This window comes from Adelges cooleyi, unplaced genomic scaffold (genome assembly GCF_023614345.1).
Source record: "Adelges cooleyi isolate 19-005CV unplaced genomic scaffold, UGA_ACOO_1.1 ACOO_flye_CR_arks_rails_tigmint_CR_PRNA_108, whole genome shotgun sequence".
Taxonomy (NCBI): Eukaryota; Metazoa; Arthropoda; class Insecta; order Hemiptera; family Adelgidae; genus Adelges; species Adelges cooleyi.
The window spans coordinates 7,115,022-7,133,951 of NW_026095761.1; the positions used below are offsets into that span (position 1 = coordinate 7,115,022).

The 18,930-nt window shown below is 36.3% G+C and overlaps 1 protein-coding gene across 6 annotated transcripts in view; it reads right to left on the reverse strand.

Annotated features, from left to right (window-relative positions):
* Positions 1–18,930, reverse strand: part of LOC126843186 (myocardin-related transcription factor A-like) — a 65,030-nt gene that overhangs the window by 15,460 nt on the left and 30,640 nt on the right. Inside the window, exons 1-2 of one of the 6 annotated variants that reach the window (XM_050580585.1) lie at positions 18,088–18,550; positions 15,100–15,264 (exon numbers count right to left, since the gene is read on the reverse strand). The exons of 2 other annotated variants lie outside the window; for them this stretch is intronic. Coding sequence is in view for 1 of the 4 variants with exons in the window: in XM_050580554.1 (XP_050436511.1) it covers positions 18,088–18,148 (61 nt within the window). In the remaining 3 variants the exon portion in view is untranslated. Of the gene's footprint in view, positions 1–4,124; positions 4,461–15,099; positions 15,265–18,087; positions 18,551–18,930 lie in introns of those variants that run through there. 3 more of the 6 variants (XM_050580570.1, XM_050580554.1, XM_050580593.1) reach the window with 3 other exon arrangements.

Below are 18,930 nucleotides of genomic sequence, written 5' to 3' on the forward strand. Positions count from 1 at the left end.
TTTTCAATCTAACCTAAACTAAACTTTTAAACTAAAACCTAACCTAACCTCCTGGCTATAATCTCTAAAACATAATCAATACCGACCTGACCTCTAGTTCGCTATCCAAACCTAGTTTCTCTGGTGAGAATATTCACCTTAAAAAAAGTAATGCTCAAACGTTATATTATAAAACCGATTTCTACCAAGATGGACATCGTATTGAAGGCATATCAAAACAACAAAATATGCATCGTGTTCCAGGTTGATCGTGATTTTTTTCATTACAAAGATAAGCAACTGTAATACATTAAAAATACGAGTCACAGGTTAAAAAATTATCCTAAAATCTTTCTATTTGCCATTTATGCTAATTTGCGAGCATGTTTTTAGATCTGTTTACTAACGATTTAGTATTCATGATGGAAAGTCTGAACAAAAATAAAAATAATTCTAAAATTTCAAAAATATTCCCGAGGTCATGCTCCAAAATATTATGCTCGAGCATTGTTAACAATAAATCTCCTCCTCGTGTTACCTGATGTTGGTGCAACTCTCCAACCAAACTTCAATCAACTTCTTAACCCAGGCATTCAACATATTCACCTTAACGTTCTCGTTTCACTTCTGTATTCTTATTTTCCTTTTATCATTTTTATTTTTAAATGCCGAAATTCATCACCATAATGTATTGCTGATGTCACTAAAATTGCAAACACATATTTTCCTTCCCCTTGCGGTACCTTTTTGTGTTTTTTTTCCACATCATGGACCCTTCATCAACTTCGTCCAACTACACTATATTCAATTTACCACACCCTTCTTCATTCCCCCGTTGTTATCATGCGTTACCCATACCAAATACTCGTAAATCTCTCTATTCTATTCAAGCCTAATCTAGTTGCATTACCTTAACTACAACAACATAATAATTATATTATATTACCGCAATATTGGTCATTCAGATTTTACTCGGAGCGACGCTTGTGTATCTGACATTTTAGTAAAAAAAAAAACCCCAATTCGAAAGTGCGACACATACGTTGACACAAAGTCAATATATTATTATTATTATATATATATATACATATATACACACACGGTGACAAACAAGGACGGTGGAATAATAATTACTATATTATACATGTATGTTTAATGCATCAATCGTATCTCTTCATCGTCTACATCGATATAAACATACGTCATGGTTTTTTTTTAATCGACCGATAAATTATTGTTGTCATGTTGTACAAGAAGTAAAAAAAAATTGCAATTTTTTTTCTCATTGTTAAGTAACACGCGCGGCGTCTAACGTTCGACTCTGGTGTTTTCACTCGGTGTTGTCACCAAGGTAAAAAGTCTCTGCTACTCTCGTTACACACACACACACACACACACAAAATTAATTATTATCGTCTTTTACAAACGATCGAATAATAATTAATTAAATTTGTATAATCATGCCCCCCCAAAAAAAAAAAATAAACCCTCTGACCATATTCTTTTACAAGCTAAGCCAAATGGAAATGGAAAGACCAAAAATTAAGACTAAAAGTCGTTTTCCAGAATTTCTTCCAGACGGATTTAAAAAAAAAAACCGTGTCATTCAGCTTGCTGTCCAACATATGGCAGATAGCAATCCATTTTGTTATAACATAGTAACTGTGGCATGGCACCCTGAAATTAACCTACGGTTATCGCAGGTTAGTATTAATCGTTGTTATTATAGTTTTGAAAAAGTTGTTATTATTATTGTGTCGGTGGTAAGTGTAGTTTCCCGTTCAAGAAGGGCCAAATAATAATATTATTATTATTATGAACGTGGGCGTCAACAGGTGTTGTGTCGATCCGTAGCCCACGCTCTCAAGGCGCCAAACGACATGTAACGAAAAGCCGGAAAACCCGTAGAGAAAGCTATTGAATTTTATATTTGTTTAATTTATAATTATTATAAATTATAACTCCGTTATGTAGTAGTAGCAGTTATAATAATTGGTGAAGTAGAAAACAAATTGCTAAAGTTTAACCCTTGCTTTATGACTGAAAAATTAAAAACATTGGAGTATCTCTCCACGACACTAAAAGACGTAGTATTACACTAGTACACAGCGCGGGATAAGGTAAGGAACATATTAGAGTTACACTCAACAAAATGATGTTACTCGATAACATTTCGAACAAATACTTATAACATTTTTACAAAATCTTTTAGATACAACTTGCACTAGAAGTTAACGTTTTCCATTATTTTTTGTAAAACGTTATGCAGCGGTCAAACAGGTTATGAGGTGGTTATTGGGAGCCACTAAAAAAAGTTGTCAGGTTAATTCCGACTGGTTGGGTCGAGTGTATATAACGTCTTAACAACCCTGTCTTCTGTGCCATTTGTCAGATGGCATTCTTAGAGTATTCGACTACGAGACTGGGGGGGTTAATAATATTAATATTAGAAATTTAGAAATGGCACAACGTGACGGGTTTTTTCGAAACACTTCTACACAACCAGCTGTAAAGAGCCGACTCCGATTATTATTACTATTTTATTGTGAGATAAATAGCCTTGCCCGGATGACAGACAACCAGACGAGGCCTTGGCGGCTGTGCCCGGTGAAAGCAGCTTCTCCTTACACGCGAAAAACAACGCACGACCGATAAACAATAACATTATTCATTATGTATATGAGCCCCGTGGTCGAACACCTGTTGGCGAAAAATGCCCAAAAACCCAAAGGAAACCGTCCACAGCCGGACTACACTAGTCAGCTGGTCGGTTTAAGCGATTTCTACAGTCAAGTTCCGATCGTAAAGTCAAGATTAACAGCTGTGTGCAGATTAACCCAAATCAAATCTAAGGCTCGTGACCATAAGGTGAGGGGGGAGAGTTAAACAGTATATATATTCGTTGAGGTTTGGTGGAAAATAATATATCAATACAAAACTTGTAGAATTTATACTCAGAAACTACTTTTGTATATTATACGTGGCTTTAAAACACTGACACGGCCATTTTAAGCCTTTCAAAGCACTTAAGTTGACCCTAAACAAATCGCTCTAACCGACCGTCGAAACTTTGAAAAGTGAAGTCCTTATAACGGTAAGTTGGCTTAAGGATATTTTTTAACTAAACGATAAACTCCTCGACGAGCGGCTCAGTGACAAAAAACAACGTTTCTTGGCTCTGTTTTCGATCACGAGCGATTTACCATCTTAACCTTTAAAGCCGGATGATAAAATAATATCCATATTTTTACCAATTCCTTTAGGTTTGTCACTAATAAAACATCTGGCTGTTCCCAGAACTCTTATGCCCTTTAAAAAGCGACGACCTTGGTCATATGGCATCCCTTCAAGTTAAATATTTTCACCTCTAAAACGCGCTACTATATTCTTAAAACTGCCTGATACAAAGTACACCATAAAACAAAGGAGATATATTTCAAAAAGTGTCATAATCCCCAGTAATATTTTTTTTTATTCTGTTCAAATCATGTGAGGGCTAAAAGGTTTTTGAATGGTATCAACTTCCCGAATATGCGTAGCTTTAAAAGGCTTAAACCTACCCTAACCTAGCCGACGAATCTGAACTGCAGTTAGGTTAAGTTAAGTGAGGTGTGGTGAAGCTAGGATTTCGCAAGATTTTTAACTAACAGATTGGGTTAGGTTAAGGTAGAATTGTGCGAACATTTTTAAACGAGTCTGAAATTTGATAAAATATAATTTTTTTTATTTATTGATAAGTTTAATAACTTAATTTTATCAAATACTATTTATATTGTGACGTTGAAGGTAATAATTATATTTAAAAAAATAAATATATGTTTTCTTTTTGCTCTCGTTTTTTAACACCGCTCACGGTGAGTTGATTAACTTGGCAAACTCTTGAGTCTTTTCAATGAGAAGTCAAATTCATTTTTTTTTTTGTTTTTAAACGTTTGGCCAGGTAAAATTTTAACGTTTCTTATTACATTAATTGTCTTTTGTATACACTGGGAATATTATGGCTAGCCAGGCTATTTAAAAATTGACGAAATTGTCCGTCCGCAAAGCGTATCTGCACGTTCGGTACATGCTGTGTGTTTTTAACATTTTCGCGGATTTTGGCAAAGTAACAAAAAAATGAATCCATTGGTTTATTGTATAGTTACTTTTGAACAGTGCGCGGCTGCAGACATTGCGGCGGCTTTGGACGCTACGGGTACAAAGGCGCCGGCGGCCGCTGCGACTGTGCGGTACCGCTTGTACTCCAATCAGTTTGAGGGACGGACGCGACGAGTAACTCGCGAGCGCGCGGACACCCAAATTTCCGTAACTCGCGCGAGACAACAGACACCGCTGTGGGTATATCGAGCTGGTCACGCGCGCACGTGGTAGACAAACGGCAATGTTGTTATAACTCGCGGACGGACGGACACCGGGAACGACGACGGCGGTGACGGACACGGAACAACGGCGTGCGACTGGATCGCTGAAAGCGCGCCGTCGGTATTGTTTTGTTGGTTGCAAGTTCAACACGGTGGCGGCGAGCGGTGTGCAACGGGCAACCGGTGGGCGAATCCCACTCTGTTGATCGATGCGGCGCCGCCCGCCGCCGGGAGGGAGGAGGGGCATCGTGGCAAAAATAAGTCAAACGTGAAATGGCACAAACCAAATGCAGTTTACTTAGCACTTATGTAACATGTCATGTATACATAAAAAATACAGCACGATGCGAATAATAATTACAAACGAGTCCCATCTGTAGTTTGCGGAAGATGTAGTTTTTGACGGATGAGAGTACAGATGTACTGAAGGAGGACGGAGAGACAATGGCGAAAAAAAGGTCTGGCAAGGTTTCACTCCGAGATTAAGTATTTCAAGAGAGAAAATATATGAAAAATGGGACAAAACAACGTGCAAGAGACAGAAATTGGATTTTTGGCCGGCTCGGGGTACCTGTCTTTCTGACGCACCGGTTAACCCAATTATCGCCTGACCGTGTCGTTTTTAAGGGCGACCACACATAGAAACAATGTGGCATATTTTTATCTATGCTCAGGTGCGGGCGCGACAGCTATTCACGGTCGGCTGTAATGCATTTTTTTATTTTTTTAAGCACTTCAAAAGAAAATATAAACGCAGTCAGACCCGCCCGGCCAAAACGGCAGATTTTTTTTTTGCCAAGGGCATCATCGACAATAACAACGCTCTATTAATATAATATTATACATTATAGTCGCGCATAATATATATTATAATACAGAACACAGATGGCACGTCAAGCATTTTCGGCGTGCCAAAGGTAGCCGCGGCCGGATTAACACGCGGGTGCCGCCGTCCGGTCGGCCTTTGCGGCCGGGTGTCCGCGGGTGTGGCCGGTGGCGGCGTGGACGGCCGTCGGCGAGCGCCATATGGTCCGGCCACCCAAACGATGACGTCATAACTATTACGAGGACGCCACAACACGCGTAGAATGTAACTCCGCTAACGAGCAGAGCTACGGCCGCCGTTTCGCAAAATATGTAATATTACAATCAATGCTTACCAAAATGCGGGCGCACGCGAGGCGCCACGGTTTTCGGAAAACTAAAAGATGGTTTCAATATAATAATATTCTACCGTTACGGGTACACGCATAATATAGTGTTTAAGTCCGTATGGTTGAGAATAACTGGATTGGGGTCGTTATTATTATTATCATTACTATTGCGATTCGTCCAGTCACGATGGAGAAAAAAAATACGAATATTAAAAGCGTCCTTCGCCGGACGGTACATGTGGTACGAAAAACATAATATATATAAATCACATATAACGCAATATATATATATATATATTATTATTATTCAGAGAGAGAAAAAAACTACCGTTCAACAGAAACGCAACGTTGTGTTTACGCGGTGACTATGATTTTCAAGCACTCGATGCGCGACGTTCAGGGTCGTCACTGTGACCTATCAATCTTGTCTTGTCGGTCGGTAGGTTAGGTTAGGTCTACAATAATAACGATATGATTTTATACTAGTAAATAGTGTGTTCCACAGTGGAAGACGCCTGGGTACCGTATGGCTAAGCTTTCGCAGCTCGTAAGAAATGTACCCCGTCTTCTCCTACATATTTTTGTCCTAATGCTACATTACATTTAGTAGTAGGAATTTGCCCGAGTTTCAAGCAGAATGTATGTACAGCATTGGGCAAGTTGTTTTTTAAATATAACGACATTACCATATGCTTGTTAGTTATAACCCAACCTGACCTAACCTCGTTAGTGTAAACGCAACGGCACTGTTGTACGGCGGAAAGGTGTCATTTAGAACGAGAGGACAATTTTACACAACAATAATTATGTATGAAATTGGCCGAAATAAGAATGATTTTGTCGAGGCTAACGTATGGAGTGGGAATAGGTGAGAATAAAGAATCGAATATAGAAGAGCACGTTTGGAAGTTGGCCCAATACCAGGATAAACATATTGAGATGGATATTATGGTGAAAAATGTTAGGAAAGTGGGAAAGTTAAACAAGTTGTAGAGATGGCGGCGAGTGGAGGTGAATATAAAAATGGCGATCGATTTGGTTGGGATACATTTGGATAGATTAAGACGAAAAAGAAAATTGTAACAAAATTACTTTAATTTGTATTAAAAAAAAAAATAATAAAAATTAACATAATTTGGCATTACTTTTATAAAACTCAAACTGTGTTTTGAGTTGACTTAACAGACAGACCTAATCCTACACTTGATTATTAAAAATATACTGATTTTAAACAAACAAGAATTTTTTAATTTTTAATATTTTGTGACGCGTTATTCAATTCGAATTATTTATTTGAAATTAGTAATAATTACTTATTAAAATTACGTAACCCATTATGCATTATCAACAATTGTCGAAATCGCCAAGTAGCATTTTTGAATTCTTTGTAATGATATCAAAGAAAACAAAAAACATCGCCCGGTTGATAAGGTTGCATTTCCTATTACCGTCGTTTTGACTGTTAAAGCACACTTTGACAGAGATTAAAATTTAATAAAAAACAACTCTTAACACGTTTTTCGAAATTTTATTTTATTTTTATTTCGTGTAAAACCCCTTTAAAAAGATATATCAAGTATATCGTGTATATAGAAGTGTGCACTATTTTAGGGAAACCGATCAGCTGTTATACCGTGATGGTATATGTATTCAAAAAGTTTATACTTGAAAAAGTGTACATTTTCATCATACAAAATAATTGTCAACAAATTTGTGTTTGCTTCATAATTTTTTAACGGTTTTCCTACGAGTTTTTTGCCTAAATCAATGGTAACCACTAATTCAAATACTTGAAAAATATCATTTTCATTTTTCTCTTCTACGAGATTTTTAAAAATAATTATTTGTACAACCACTGGGTATCGTGCAAACACAAATCAAGTTGTGCAAACCACCGTCCAGTATAATAATAATAATGAGTACTAAATTATAATATTATGCACCGCGTGGTTGCCCAATATGTAGCAGATGACCACCACCGGTTACGCGATGACACGCGGCGCCAATTGTGCCGGACGATTCAATACAAATGGGTTATTGTTTATAATAATATTATTATTGCGAAAAATAAAGAACATACAATAGAGTGCAAATAAGGAGGAAATGACGGACATAATTAATTAACAATACAAATTGATTCGCATAAAAGTTTCCTCGCAGAAGAATATTATGTCTTAGCCAACGCGCACATTGTTCACGGCGTTGACAAATGTAATAATTGCCTCCGGGTCAGGTTTACTTAGGTTGAACAGGTTAAGTACAAGGTACGTTAAAGATTCAGAGGTGGAAAAGATGATTGGTTGGATTCGTGTTGGTCAGTAATTTAATTGATAGAGTGATAATTTGTAATCAAATACGGTTAGTTGAGTGAATTACCAACATTCGAGTTAGGTTAGGTTTATGTTACCTACAACATGTCGTTATCCCACGACTTTTATTGATATAAACGGCTGTTGGTAAATTGATCGGTTAACATTTTTTTTTTCTTTTAAACGTTTAGACGAGACGACGAAACAATAGCGAAGCGTCGCAGGCATATAATACTACTTTCACCGTACGGTCGTTTTAAGACAAAAACCACTATTCCGTTTATTGGGTCAATGAAGCTTATAAATAATATATATTATTATTATGTAGGTACAACAACAGATCCAACTACGCTACGCCTCTTCTTCCATACCCGCGGATTACACGGTTTATTTATTTTATTTTATTATTATTTCATATCACAACGGCCGCCTCGGGTTTGGTGTAGTTTTTTTATAGTTGCTTTTTTTTTAGACCAACTCACTTTATGTGTTTGTGTGCGACATTATGGTTTTGTTGCCCGAGATCGAAAGAAGAGGCAAATATCTGCCATTAACCCGGACGAACGACGGCGGCAGAGGCGCTTATTGTAACACGCTTGTGTTCAGTTTTTGTGTTATTTTTTTGTCGAAAACAAATTAATAAAAATATACCAGAAAAGAGATGAACTCATGTTGTTGTCCACTGGACATATAATACATAACAAATGTAACGAAAACAAAATAGTCTCGTGCCAACAATACAAATACACAAACGCGCAGGATAAATTTGTTTTTTATGTATATTCCACAAACAACTTTTTGGTCTCAAATTCACACTGAACACAATATAAATATACATCCAAGTACGCGTGGTTTTGTCCGTTAATTATTTTCATGTTTCGATAATTGTAACAAAATTTTCTTTTTCTTTTAGCAGCGATAAAAATGTCGACGAGTCTTGCACACTAAAATCTATCTGCGGCCTCTCGCAAGCGGGGAAAATTTTTTCATGTTTAATGTTTTCATTTCATAAAAAAGTCATGTTTACGTAAACTAACTTGTTACGAATTCAAAATTGGTGAATGTAAGATGTAACGCAGTTAAATTTGCTTAACTAGGCTTCACCCGCGAGTTTAAGTGTCCTTTTTCAAATTTATTCGTTTGACGTCGAGTAACTAATTAATGTAATTTGTAACTACGGTAAACGCCTGTGAGAATTCCGATAGGCTAATAAAAAATAGTTTTTTCTCCACGATAAATTTTTATTGAACGAATCGTTTTAGTCTAAAGTGATTTGTCTCTCTCGTGTGGACGATATGATTTGAAACCGACAGCTACTCGCGTAAGGACGATTGACAAACAAACAAAATATAAATACAAGTATATCAATTTGCCTCGGTCATTTGTTTTTTTTTTTTTTTTTAATAGCTTTTCGTATAAATCGTTTTGCTCGGTCGCCGTGATAAATTAATCGACCGATGACCGAGCCAAAGCGTTTGCCAACTGCTGTTTGACTAATTCGTGTTTTATAATCGAATCAATCATGCACCGTCACTATAATATTATGATAGATACAATGTATGTATCGGCCGTACCACCGGCAACGAACAACGCTAACGATATGTGTACAAAACAAAGGCGTGGATCCAACGACGAATACCTCTTACTTCCGGTAGTATTTCTTTTTTTTAATTAAATTAAAACCAAACCGAATGCATATCTATTTTCACGCGATTTAAAAGGAAAGTCAATCAGACGGTTGACCCGTAACCAACATGAAAGAGTTGTGCCTGGGGTTTACGTATTCGGACCTGGAATACATTCACATATGTGTGTGTGTGTGTGTGTCTTACGCTAACTAAATAACTGGAGCTTATTGCTATTATACAGCGGAACGGGCGACAGTTGTGGCCATTGCCAAAATCTAGACCGTTTTGTTATTGCGGATTTGCTCTGTGATGTAACCCTTTTTATTACCGTCTGCGTATCGTCCGAGCTTATTAAAATAAAATGTATACATATATATCATAATATCCTCCTCCGTACTGTCAACGGATTGATCTGGAATTTGTATAACGAACTGTATCCGCACTAGAATCATCTATAGGACACGACCATTTTATTTATTTTTTACAAAACATAATATACAGTAGAAAAAAAATTAACTACAGGATGATTCATTAAGGATGAAACACTCGTTTTCTCTTAAAATAATAGCAATTTAATAAGTTTTCTTTTTTGGAGTTTATGTTGTTTTTCAGTATTAAATTGTTACTTTTTTTTATTTTCTATGAGATCTCTATCAACTTTTAAAATTTAATTGGTAATGTATATATATATATATATTTAACTAAATTCTTAAATTAAGAATAATTAGCTGAAAATGTTGAGTGGTCGATAACCAGTAATTACTTTTGAAGTTACTAATGATTTAAGTTTAAGATACAAATAATACTAAACTCCTTATTAAATATTCAATTGTTGTTATTGAAATGTCTTCCAATCGCGACCACAGCACGTTGTAAAAGGGTTGACCCGAATCCATTTTCCTTTTGGACTCCCAGCGCTATTGTTGTTGTATTAATCGAGGATTTACAAAAGCAAAAGCGAAATTCATCTCTACCCACCATAATATGTTGCACAAACAATTGCGATTTATACATTATTAAGTCTCGGAATTTCTGGAAATCGTTTTTGCGTGCGACTTTGGGGGAGAGGCAGAGGGGCAAATAATAATAATAATAATAATAAAAATAACAACAACAATGATAGTAATAATCCGTCTTGGAAATAATATCATAATGCCTGACGATAAGCAGTTAATAGACATGCCCGGAACGTATTACTAATACAATAGTTGTGTGCAAACTAAGCGATTGCCAGAGCACATACACACAACTGCACAAGCTTGGCATGATTAAGCAAACTCAGATTGTAATAACAATAAAAAAGTCAACAAACAATGGAAGTAGACATTTTTTTTGTTATCCAAAAATTGTTTTGTCATGTGATCAACACCCCCTTCCCCTTATTGGTTCATTATATTATAACCCAAAGTAATATCTTAATGAATGACTAGTTTAGGAAACTTATTTTATTTTATTTTAATACTTTAAAAATAACTAGAAATAACAATATATTTCTGACACAGACTTTAAATACAAAAAGATATTATAATTGAAGTGATGAGTACAAAATAAAGGGTACAAGATGTGCAATTTTTTTATTATCGATGTACAGTGATTATCAATTGAGACATATTTTATTATGTATTTTCATAATTTTGCATTGATTTTGACCTATTGAAAGTATAATCATAATTTTACTAATTTATAAAATGTCATGAGCATCACTTATGTAACATTATGGATTTCATAACTTTCTGAAATACTGTTCCAGAGGATCGCAATAAGTAAGATATTATGAAGAGCAGTATACTAAATGTTAGTGTACTACTATGAAGTAAGCGAAAATACGAGCTGCAGTGTGACCAGAATGACGAAATTACACATATCCAGTACATATTTATTTTTCATTTGTTTCACTACTGCAGCCATATGGTATAAAACATATGATTATCAGTTATAACATTACCACATAATAATGATAAACTTGAATTTATCTATTGATCTGAATAGTTGATAAGGATTATAATGTATAGTCTTTAAGAACTTGTACAAAATCCTGCCGTCTGTCACTCGCCTTCTTGATTACAGAGCGTTATAATGATGTTACAGCTCTATATTTTTTATTCGATTTACTGTCCTCGCATCTTCGACCATGCCTATTTACATGAGTAAACATTTACATGAGTTTACTGTATCACAATAATATCAGTCGACTAGGCGGACAATCGCAGACCACATTAAAACGGGCGACGGCAAAAACAAATCGTGTATTTTCGTCCGGACAAAACACGGCCGAGCGTTATTTTCGAAGCTTTGCCATTACAATAATAAACGGCCACGTCATTGTTTTGAATAATATGCTGAGATTTTTTCCCCGATCCGCTATAACTACCTATCCAATTGCCGGTGGTTGTGACGACGTCACTTTAGTTAGTGACAAATTCGCATCGGCATTTGCTGGCAAACGGTTATGTGGGTTTTGAATGTCGCCCGTGGCGAATGTGCATAGCAAAGCCCGGCATAGCTTATATTGTTGTATACTTAAAACAAGTACACGAGCGAGCACGACGTCGCGGTCTTAAAACAAGTAGTAGAGGTGAACGGCTGGTTCGCTTCCTCCACCGCCGGGCCGCCACCGTTTATATTTTAAGACCGAAAATAGCGTTCATTCCGCCCGGCCGTCGAGTGCCAACAAAACGCCAACAGCTACCGTATGCCAAAAACCACCCAATACACGCTCTAAATAGGTCCCCTCCCTCTCCCCACGGTGTCCACGTTATAACCCCATTACCTAACCGTAACCGCAGTAACCGCTACGATCGCCTTGCCCTGTGTCTTCGCCGAGACAACAGTGTTCCTCAATCAGACGGCATTATTCACTTTATGTCACCCTCGAACCACCCTTTCTCTCACTAATGGCTGTGATTTATCCGAATGTATAAAGTATAAATTAAAAAAAAAAAATAGACTCGCGGGAAAAAAATTATCAAGAAACCAATGGGAAAAAATATTTTTAAATATACTAAAATAAATTTATAAACAATACATGTGTTAACAATCGTGTTATTTGATTTCTCAGAAAATCGTTGATCTACAAAATTGATTTATTAAGAATAAGACACGATTTTCTCTTATAAAAATCACAATTTTGTAAATTTTTTTTTGTGGAGACACTTCAGTTAATGTTATTTTAATATATTAGACATCATTTACATTTTGATCATTTTTATTTTTTTTCAAAGCTTTATCAACTATTAAAAAAACTTAAATGGTAACGTACATATTTAATTATCTTTTTAAATTAAGAATAATTTGCTGAACATTTTGGCTGGTCGATAATCAATAATAGATAATTACTTTTTGATTTAATAATGTTTAAAATTTAAGACGGGGGGTGAAGTGAAAAGGGTCTTTTCAATCTAAACAAAACAGTGACGGCCATTTTGTAAAATCGATTTAGTATTATATGTTATATCTATACACAACTAACAATAGTAATGTATAGATACAACATTATAGTGGTGTAGATTTAAGAAGATGGCCGCCGCGTTTTAGTGTGATAAGTATCTTTCCCGTGTTCATTTTTATCATTATCCGGGGCCTGATAGTAATGCGCCCAGATAAAAATAATACTATATTTATAAAGTTATTTTGGTTTTCAAAAATGACAAAAGAAGTTTGATAACTAATGTATTTGTAAGGTGTAATTTTTAGACCTCAAATCCAAAAATTACACCTCTTCAAGCGAAAAAACAATTACTTTGAAAATAGTCAAATTAGTTCCAAAATTTATTTGTGAATTCTTAGGATGTACCCTTTTTTTTTATTCTACAGGTAACCGTTTTGGGTTCAGTTTTAAATATAGACCAAACACAACACGGTGGTGCCCACCGTACCTTGTTATGTATGATTTGTTAATGATCCAAGAGCATTATGATTCATACGTACCTACTCTATTCAGACGGTCCCAAAACAACTAGTAGGAAATAATAACAATCCTAAACTGGAGTATAATAACATATTATGCCTAAAGAACTAATTCTGTTAATTTTAATTTTCAAGGTGATTTAGCGCAAATACCTTCACCGACCATCTGTTTACTAACAGTTACACATTGCTGTTATAATGTTTTATTCGAATATTTGTTTAAAGTTTTTTGTTATTTCTCATTTGTTGCAGTTAAAGTGTAGCTCACTTTCCGTAGGTTTACTGCAAAGGTTTAATGTATAACTACTGATTATATTATTAAATAATTTGATTTATTATTAATGATACAGCATTATTAATTACTATCATGTTGCCACTGCCAAAAGGGTAGCGGCAATACAAATTACAAACGTAAATGATGAATTGTCAAACGAAAGAATAGTGGTTTTTATTAATTAGAAATACTGAAAATGTAATAAAGGTCAGGACTCAGGAGATGTCCACTTCTAGTTTGGACCAAAAGGGCAAACCAATTTTGATCGTAGTAAGGGACATGGTGCCAAAAAAACGTGCAAGACTAATTGGCTAAATTTTCAAATATGCGTGCAATTAAGTACAAACATTACAGAAAGCACCGCGGATGCATACTAAGGGGTGCCCCCTCTAGGCAGTTCGTTTCGCTTTTAATCACTGCTTACAGCATAATATGTACATAAAAGTATGATTAATAAAAATGTTTGATTATTCGCTTGTCGTGAGAAATCATTGATAATATAAATTGTGAATGTTCAAAACTAAAACACGATCGACCTTCAAATGGATCGAACATCTAAATATTTACTTCCTTTTTATGGCGAAAAATTATATTGATTTTTCTAAAAACACAATACAATCGTTAACTGAAATGTTGAGAAGTATTGTAGCACTGTAGTTAGGAAGTCTAATTTACTCCATGGGAGAAATAGTATAAACCAGCTCATAAAAGTTTTAATATGTTTTCAGTATTTATCTTTAAAACGCGAATGGTCATATTATCAAAATGTTAACAAAAATCACTTCGCAATATATTTGTTATATTCAAATGACTAGTTTAATAGACTTGTGATTTTTATCTGTGGATCTATTCTGATTTTATTTATTCTGTGCTAAAACACATTATTATGAAAAACCAAATCGTCGACCAAAGCAATAAACAACTACCTACGCTGTAATAATTATCACAGCAGCTATAAATTATTATATTATGTCTTTGTATGACAACAATAAAATACATCACTTAGGAACATTATTTTTATTACGTCATGATATAATTTCAGGGGTGGGCAAATTATTACAAATGACTACTTACAAAATCCAAAAAAACTAATAAAAAAAGGTAATTTTTTTTGTACAAAAATATTACATTAGTATTTAAAAATTTGTGATTGTAACTTTTTTTTGTTTTCCCATTTTAGAGGACAGTTTTTTAATTAAAATTCTAAAAACAAAAATCGGTGTTAATCCAATACAGTAGTAGCAAAACTATCCATAGCTGTGATTATTTTAAAGACAAAAAAGCGGTTTTTGTGCCGGATATTTGTTTTCTTCGTTTCCGTCGAACACAGGTGAAAAATTATTAGGTATAGCATTTTTGAGGGGAAGAAAGTTTGTTTTTGCCAATCGTCGCCGCCCACCCACCGCCATTTCCGACAACCGCGAAAACGTTTACTCGTCAACTTCGGTGTACTCTAGACTGTTGTTATTATTATTATTATGTACGTACATCGTTTCAATGTCGATCGGACACATTCGCACTGCTACCCCTCAACGATGCCAATGGGTTAGGTATAATTTAATTATTATCATATAGGTACTACGGACGTAGTCAGAGCCAGACGAGTAATCATATTTTTCCCCTCCGCCGGTCGATCGGTGTCTATTTGCGGCGCTGTAAAAAAAAAAAAAAAAAAAGACTGAAAAAAAACTGGGTCGTACCAAGCGCAACAGTGTGTTCAGGTGTGTGTGTGTGTGTAAGTAAAACAACAGTAGCAACTAATAGTGTGGAGTCTCACTTATGGCAGGGATATTTCTGGACTCGCCCGGTGGATCCCGGCTCTGTGTCAAGGACGTTCTCCGACCGACGGTAGAAAAATAAAATAAACCACCGCAATGTACCGGGGTAGTATAGTATAGTACGCACACACGCCGCTGCGCACTTGTAGAACCCATCAACGGTATCACATCATCAATATATATATATATATATATATACATAGACAATAGTTAGGTTGTTATCTAGGGGCGGCGCTCTGCAACAGCTGTTGCGATGAAGGCGAGCCGTCGGGCGGTTGCTCGAACGCGCGTCTTGAATGAAACGTCCCACACAGTTTCGATTCACGAAATAACATATTTACAAACGCCTCTTCCTCGGCGCGTCCGGTCCAACGCATCCAATGCGAATTGCGGACGAATCGATTAAAATATTATTGTGCTATGGTTAAAAAACATATTGAAAAAAAGATCAACACATTCGACGAGAGGGGTAATAAAGGTCACGAGTTTTTGAGAAACGAACGTTTCGACGCAAAAATATGCCTTTCATCGTGTGGTATTGTGTTTTTATTCTCGATAAATAAAAAAACTTGACTACTGATTTTTTAAAACGCTAGATCCACTTACAGTCTAATTTTCAGACTGTTAAATTCTGAAACTACTATTGAAAGGACGCTATACTTACACATTTTGATTATAACAACATGGTCGGGCACATTTGATTTTATGCGCTTTTAAATGGTATTAGAGTTTCAAAGAGTTAACATTTTTATTAACAATTTGGCCTAACGAAATACATTTCGTGTACGATTTATTAGAAAAATATCTATCAGGTTATTAATTTAGCGAAAGACCATCTTTTTTAAAATAAAATTATACAACTTTTTTTTGAAAACATTTTTGTAAATATGTATAAGCATGTGTAGTTTGTTTTCTTTGGTCTCCCCATAGCAATTACAAAATAACAACTTCGGTTTTTGTAAAAAATATAAAAATTTAAGACCATACAAGCTTTTGGTTTATGCGCTAGCATTAGCTTTCGGGTACGATTTCTGTGGACTTGCTCTATGAAGATATCGGTCCCCGCCCGAGATGGACGGATAATATGCGGAGATAGCGGTCGTTTTAAAAATGAAAAATAGTCTTCCGGGTTACAAGCAGACGCGGCCAGAGGATTGCCCTCGTGTAGAATAGGAGTATATCCCGGCCTGTGTCGACCGAGCCAATTTGGCGACCGTGTTTAATATTTTTTTCTGTGGCTGAACACAGTTGGAAATAGTAATAATAATAATAAAAAGCCGAGAAAACACGGTAGAGTTGCAGTGATTTTCTTTGAGTTTTAAAATTAATAGCGCACCGAGAATGTCGTCGGCGAGTTAATGGTGTAATTGGGTTTTTTTTAAACATTCCCGACGACGCGGGTGCGATTTTTATTTTTATTTTAAATCTTCCGTAATATATTATTATAATTGTTAAAATCTCACGCCCAAGGATCCTATAAAAAAATAATACATATTTTAAAACTCAGCCAGTAATAATTCACATCAAGGTCGGCGGTGGCGACGGAATGGGTAGGATTTATTAGTTGATAACACACTTACTTGTAAAATTTGTTAAAAAAAATTAAAATAATCTCATTTACCAAAAGTGTGACGGCCCACACCGAGAGTAGGAAACCAAGGGACTCTGTATCTGGTCGCTAGAATTCCATTATTTATTTAACATATTAACGATTAATGAACGGTTTTACTCAAGTCCGAAAATCGTCTTTTGGCGTTGCACAATTCGTCACGAAAAAATTTGATGCACATTTTTTTATAGACCCTTAGTTTAAAGACATGTTTATGTTTAAAAAAAAAAAAAAAATTAATAAAAAATAAAATCTTAAACATACAAGTACCTATCTAGTGTATAGAAACAAAATTGGTTACCGTTTATTTTGTATTATCACAGTATAGACTGACTTATGGATCAGACAATAAGACGTTTCAAAACCAACATGTGGTTGTTTACTTAAGTCCAAGATTAGGAAATTAAAATTTTAACTAATCTCTAAGCCTATGACAACGCATAAGAACTACATTGGGGCAGAGTTGGATGAGTTTTGATACAAGATACAAAATTTCGTCTTATTCATAAATCGTAATGCATCTGTAACGTAGAAGATTACACTTCGCTACCACTTTAATGTGCTTGTAAATTACATTTACTGTGACAATATCCACTGATAAGCAATCACGATAATTGAGACTTTAATATCATTTCCACATTAGAATGAACAGACTGCAGACTGCAAAGACCCTCCCAAAAGACCCCAAATAGGGTTTTTTTGTCGCTTTGCTAAGTGTGCGAGATTGAAGGTTTCATAGAGTCTGGATTTATTCTAACTATGCCTATTTAACAAGAGCTGGAGGACGAAAGGATGATCACTGATCGCCTTCAGAGTTTTGGGCCACTTAAGCTTATTCTACATAAACTTTCCGAAGAGGGTTGATGATATTTTTTATCCCGGTTCATTCCTGCTGTTGACACACAACAAGACAGCACACCAACTATCGTTACAACGTACTGGCGAGGGTATGATTTGGCAAAATTCTAGGTTTTTCAAAAACTCTACAAAACCTACATTTTCGAATAAATACCAATCATTTTCTGGGTTAAGACAACGCTAACTTAGTGTTTTTTTTCCTGGTGAGGATTAGGTTTTTGCGGACCGTACCTTGACAGTGTTTACAACAGCATTTGGCATCTGGTACCTCTGTGCTGCTGCTGACCGGCATAATGACCCAGTGACTCTACGGGAGACGACCTCCGCGCCCGCCGTTGCTCCCATAACACGAAGATGCGCACTGTGCTGTCACCGCGCGCATCACCGCCTTCGAAACTCGCGGACGCTGCGTCTCTTGTTGTGCACCACCTTCGCGGGTCCACCACCGGCCAGATTCCTGCTGCTCCCGTTGGAATTGCGGCGACTGGTCGACGGCGACAACAACGGTCATGGACAGGCGACACTGCGAGGGGTCCGGCGACTCTAAAACGGTCAAGGACCCGAACGATACCGAAATGAATTATTCTTGTATGCGCTTTGCCGTAATGTACGAGACTACGAGACGGGACAACGACGAAGACGGCGTTACGGAGATGGAAAAGCGGCGTTTACGGCGTCTACTGACCGTATGCCGCGGCGACGGTGGTCTAGTAACGTGGTCCCGGGAACGTCGAGCGCGCTCGGCGTCGGTCGGATGCGGCGGCTGAATTCCTTGGCCTGCATCCAGGACCCCCGAGTGACTCATAAAGGGGCACCCTCGGCGGCGAAAAACCTAAGTTTTTCCAAGATCCCAGCAAAGACTTCTCATTGCCCCCCCCTTCCCATCAGGATGGAATATTATTTAAACATTGTACTACCGATAAACGTTGACAAACTATAAAAACTATTTTAAACGTTTTCCCCTAGAAATGGTGGAAACTTTTTCTTTATATCGCTTTTTTTTAGGTGAAGTTTTAGGGTGTCAGGTTTGAAAATTTGACCGAAGGTAGATCTAAATAGGGGCTATGACATTTT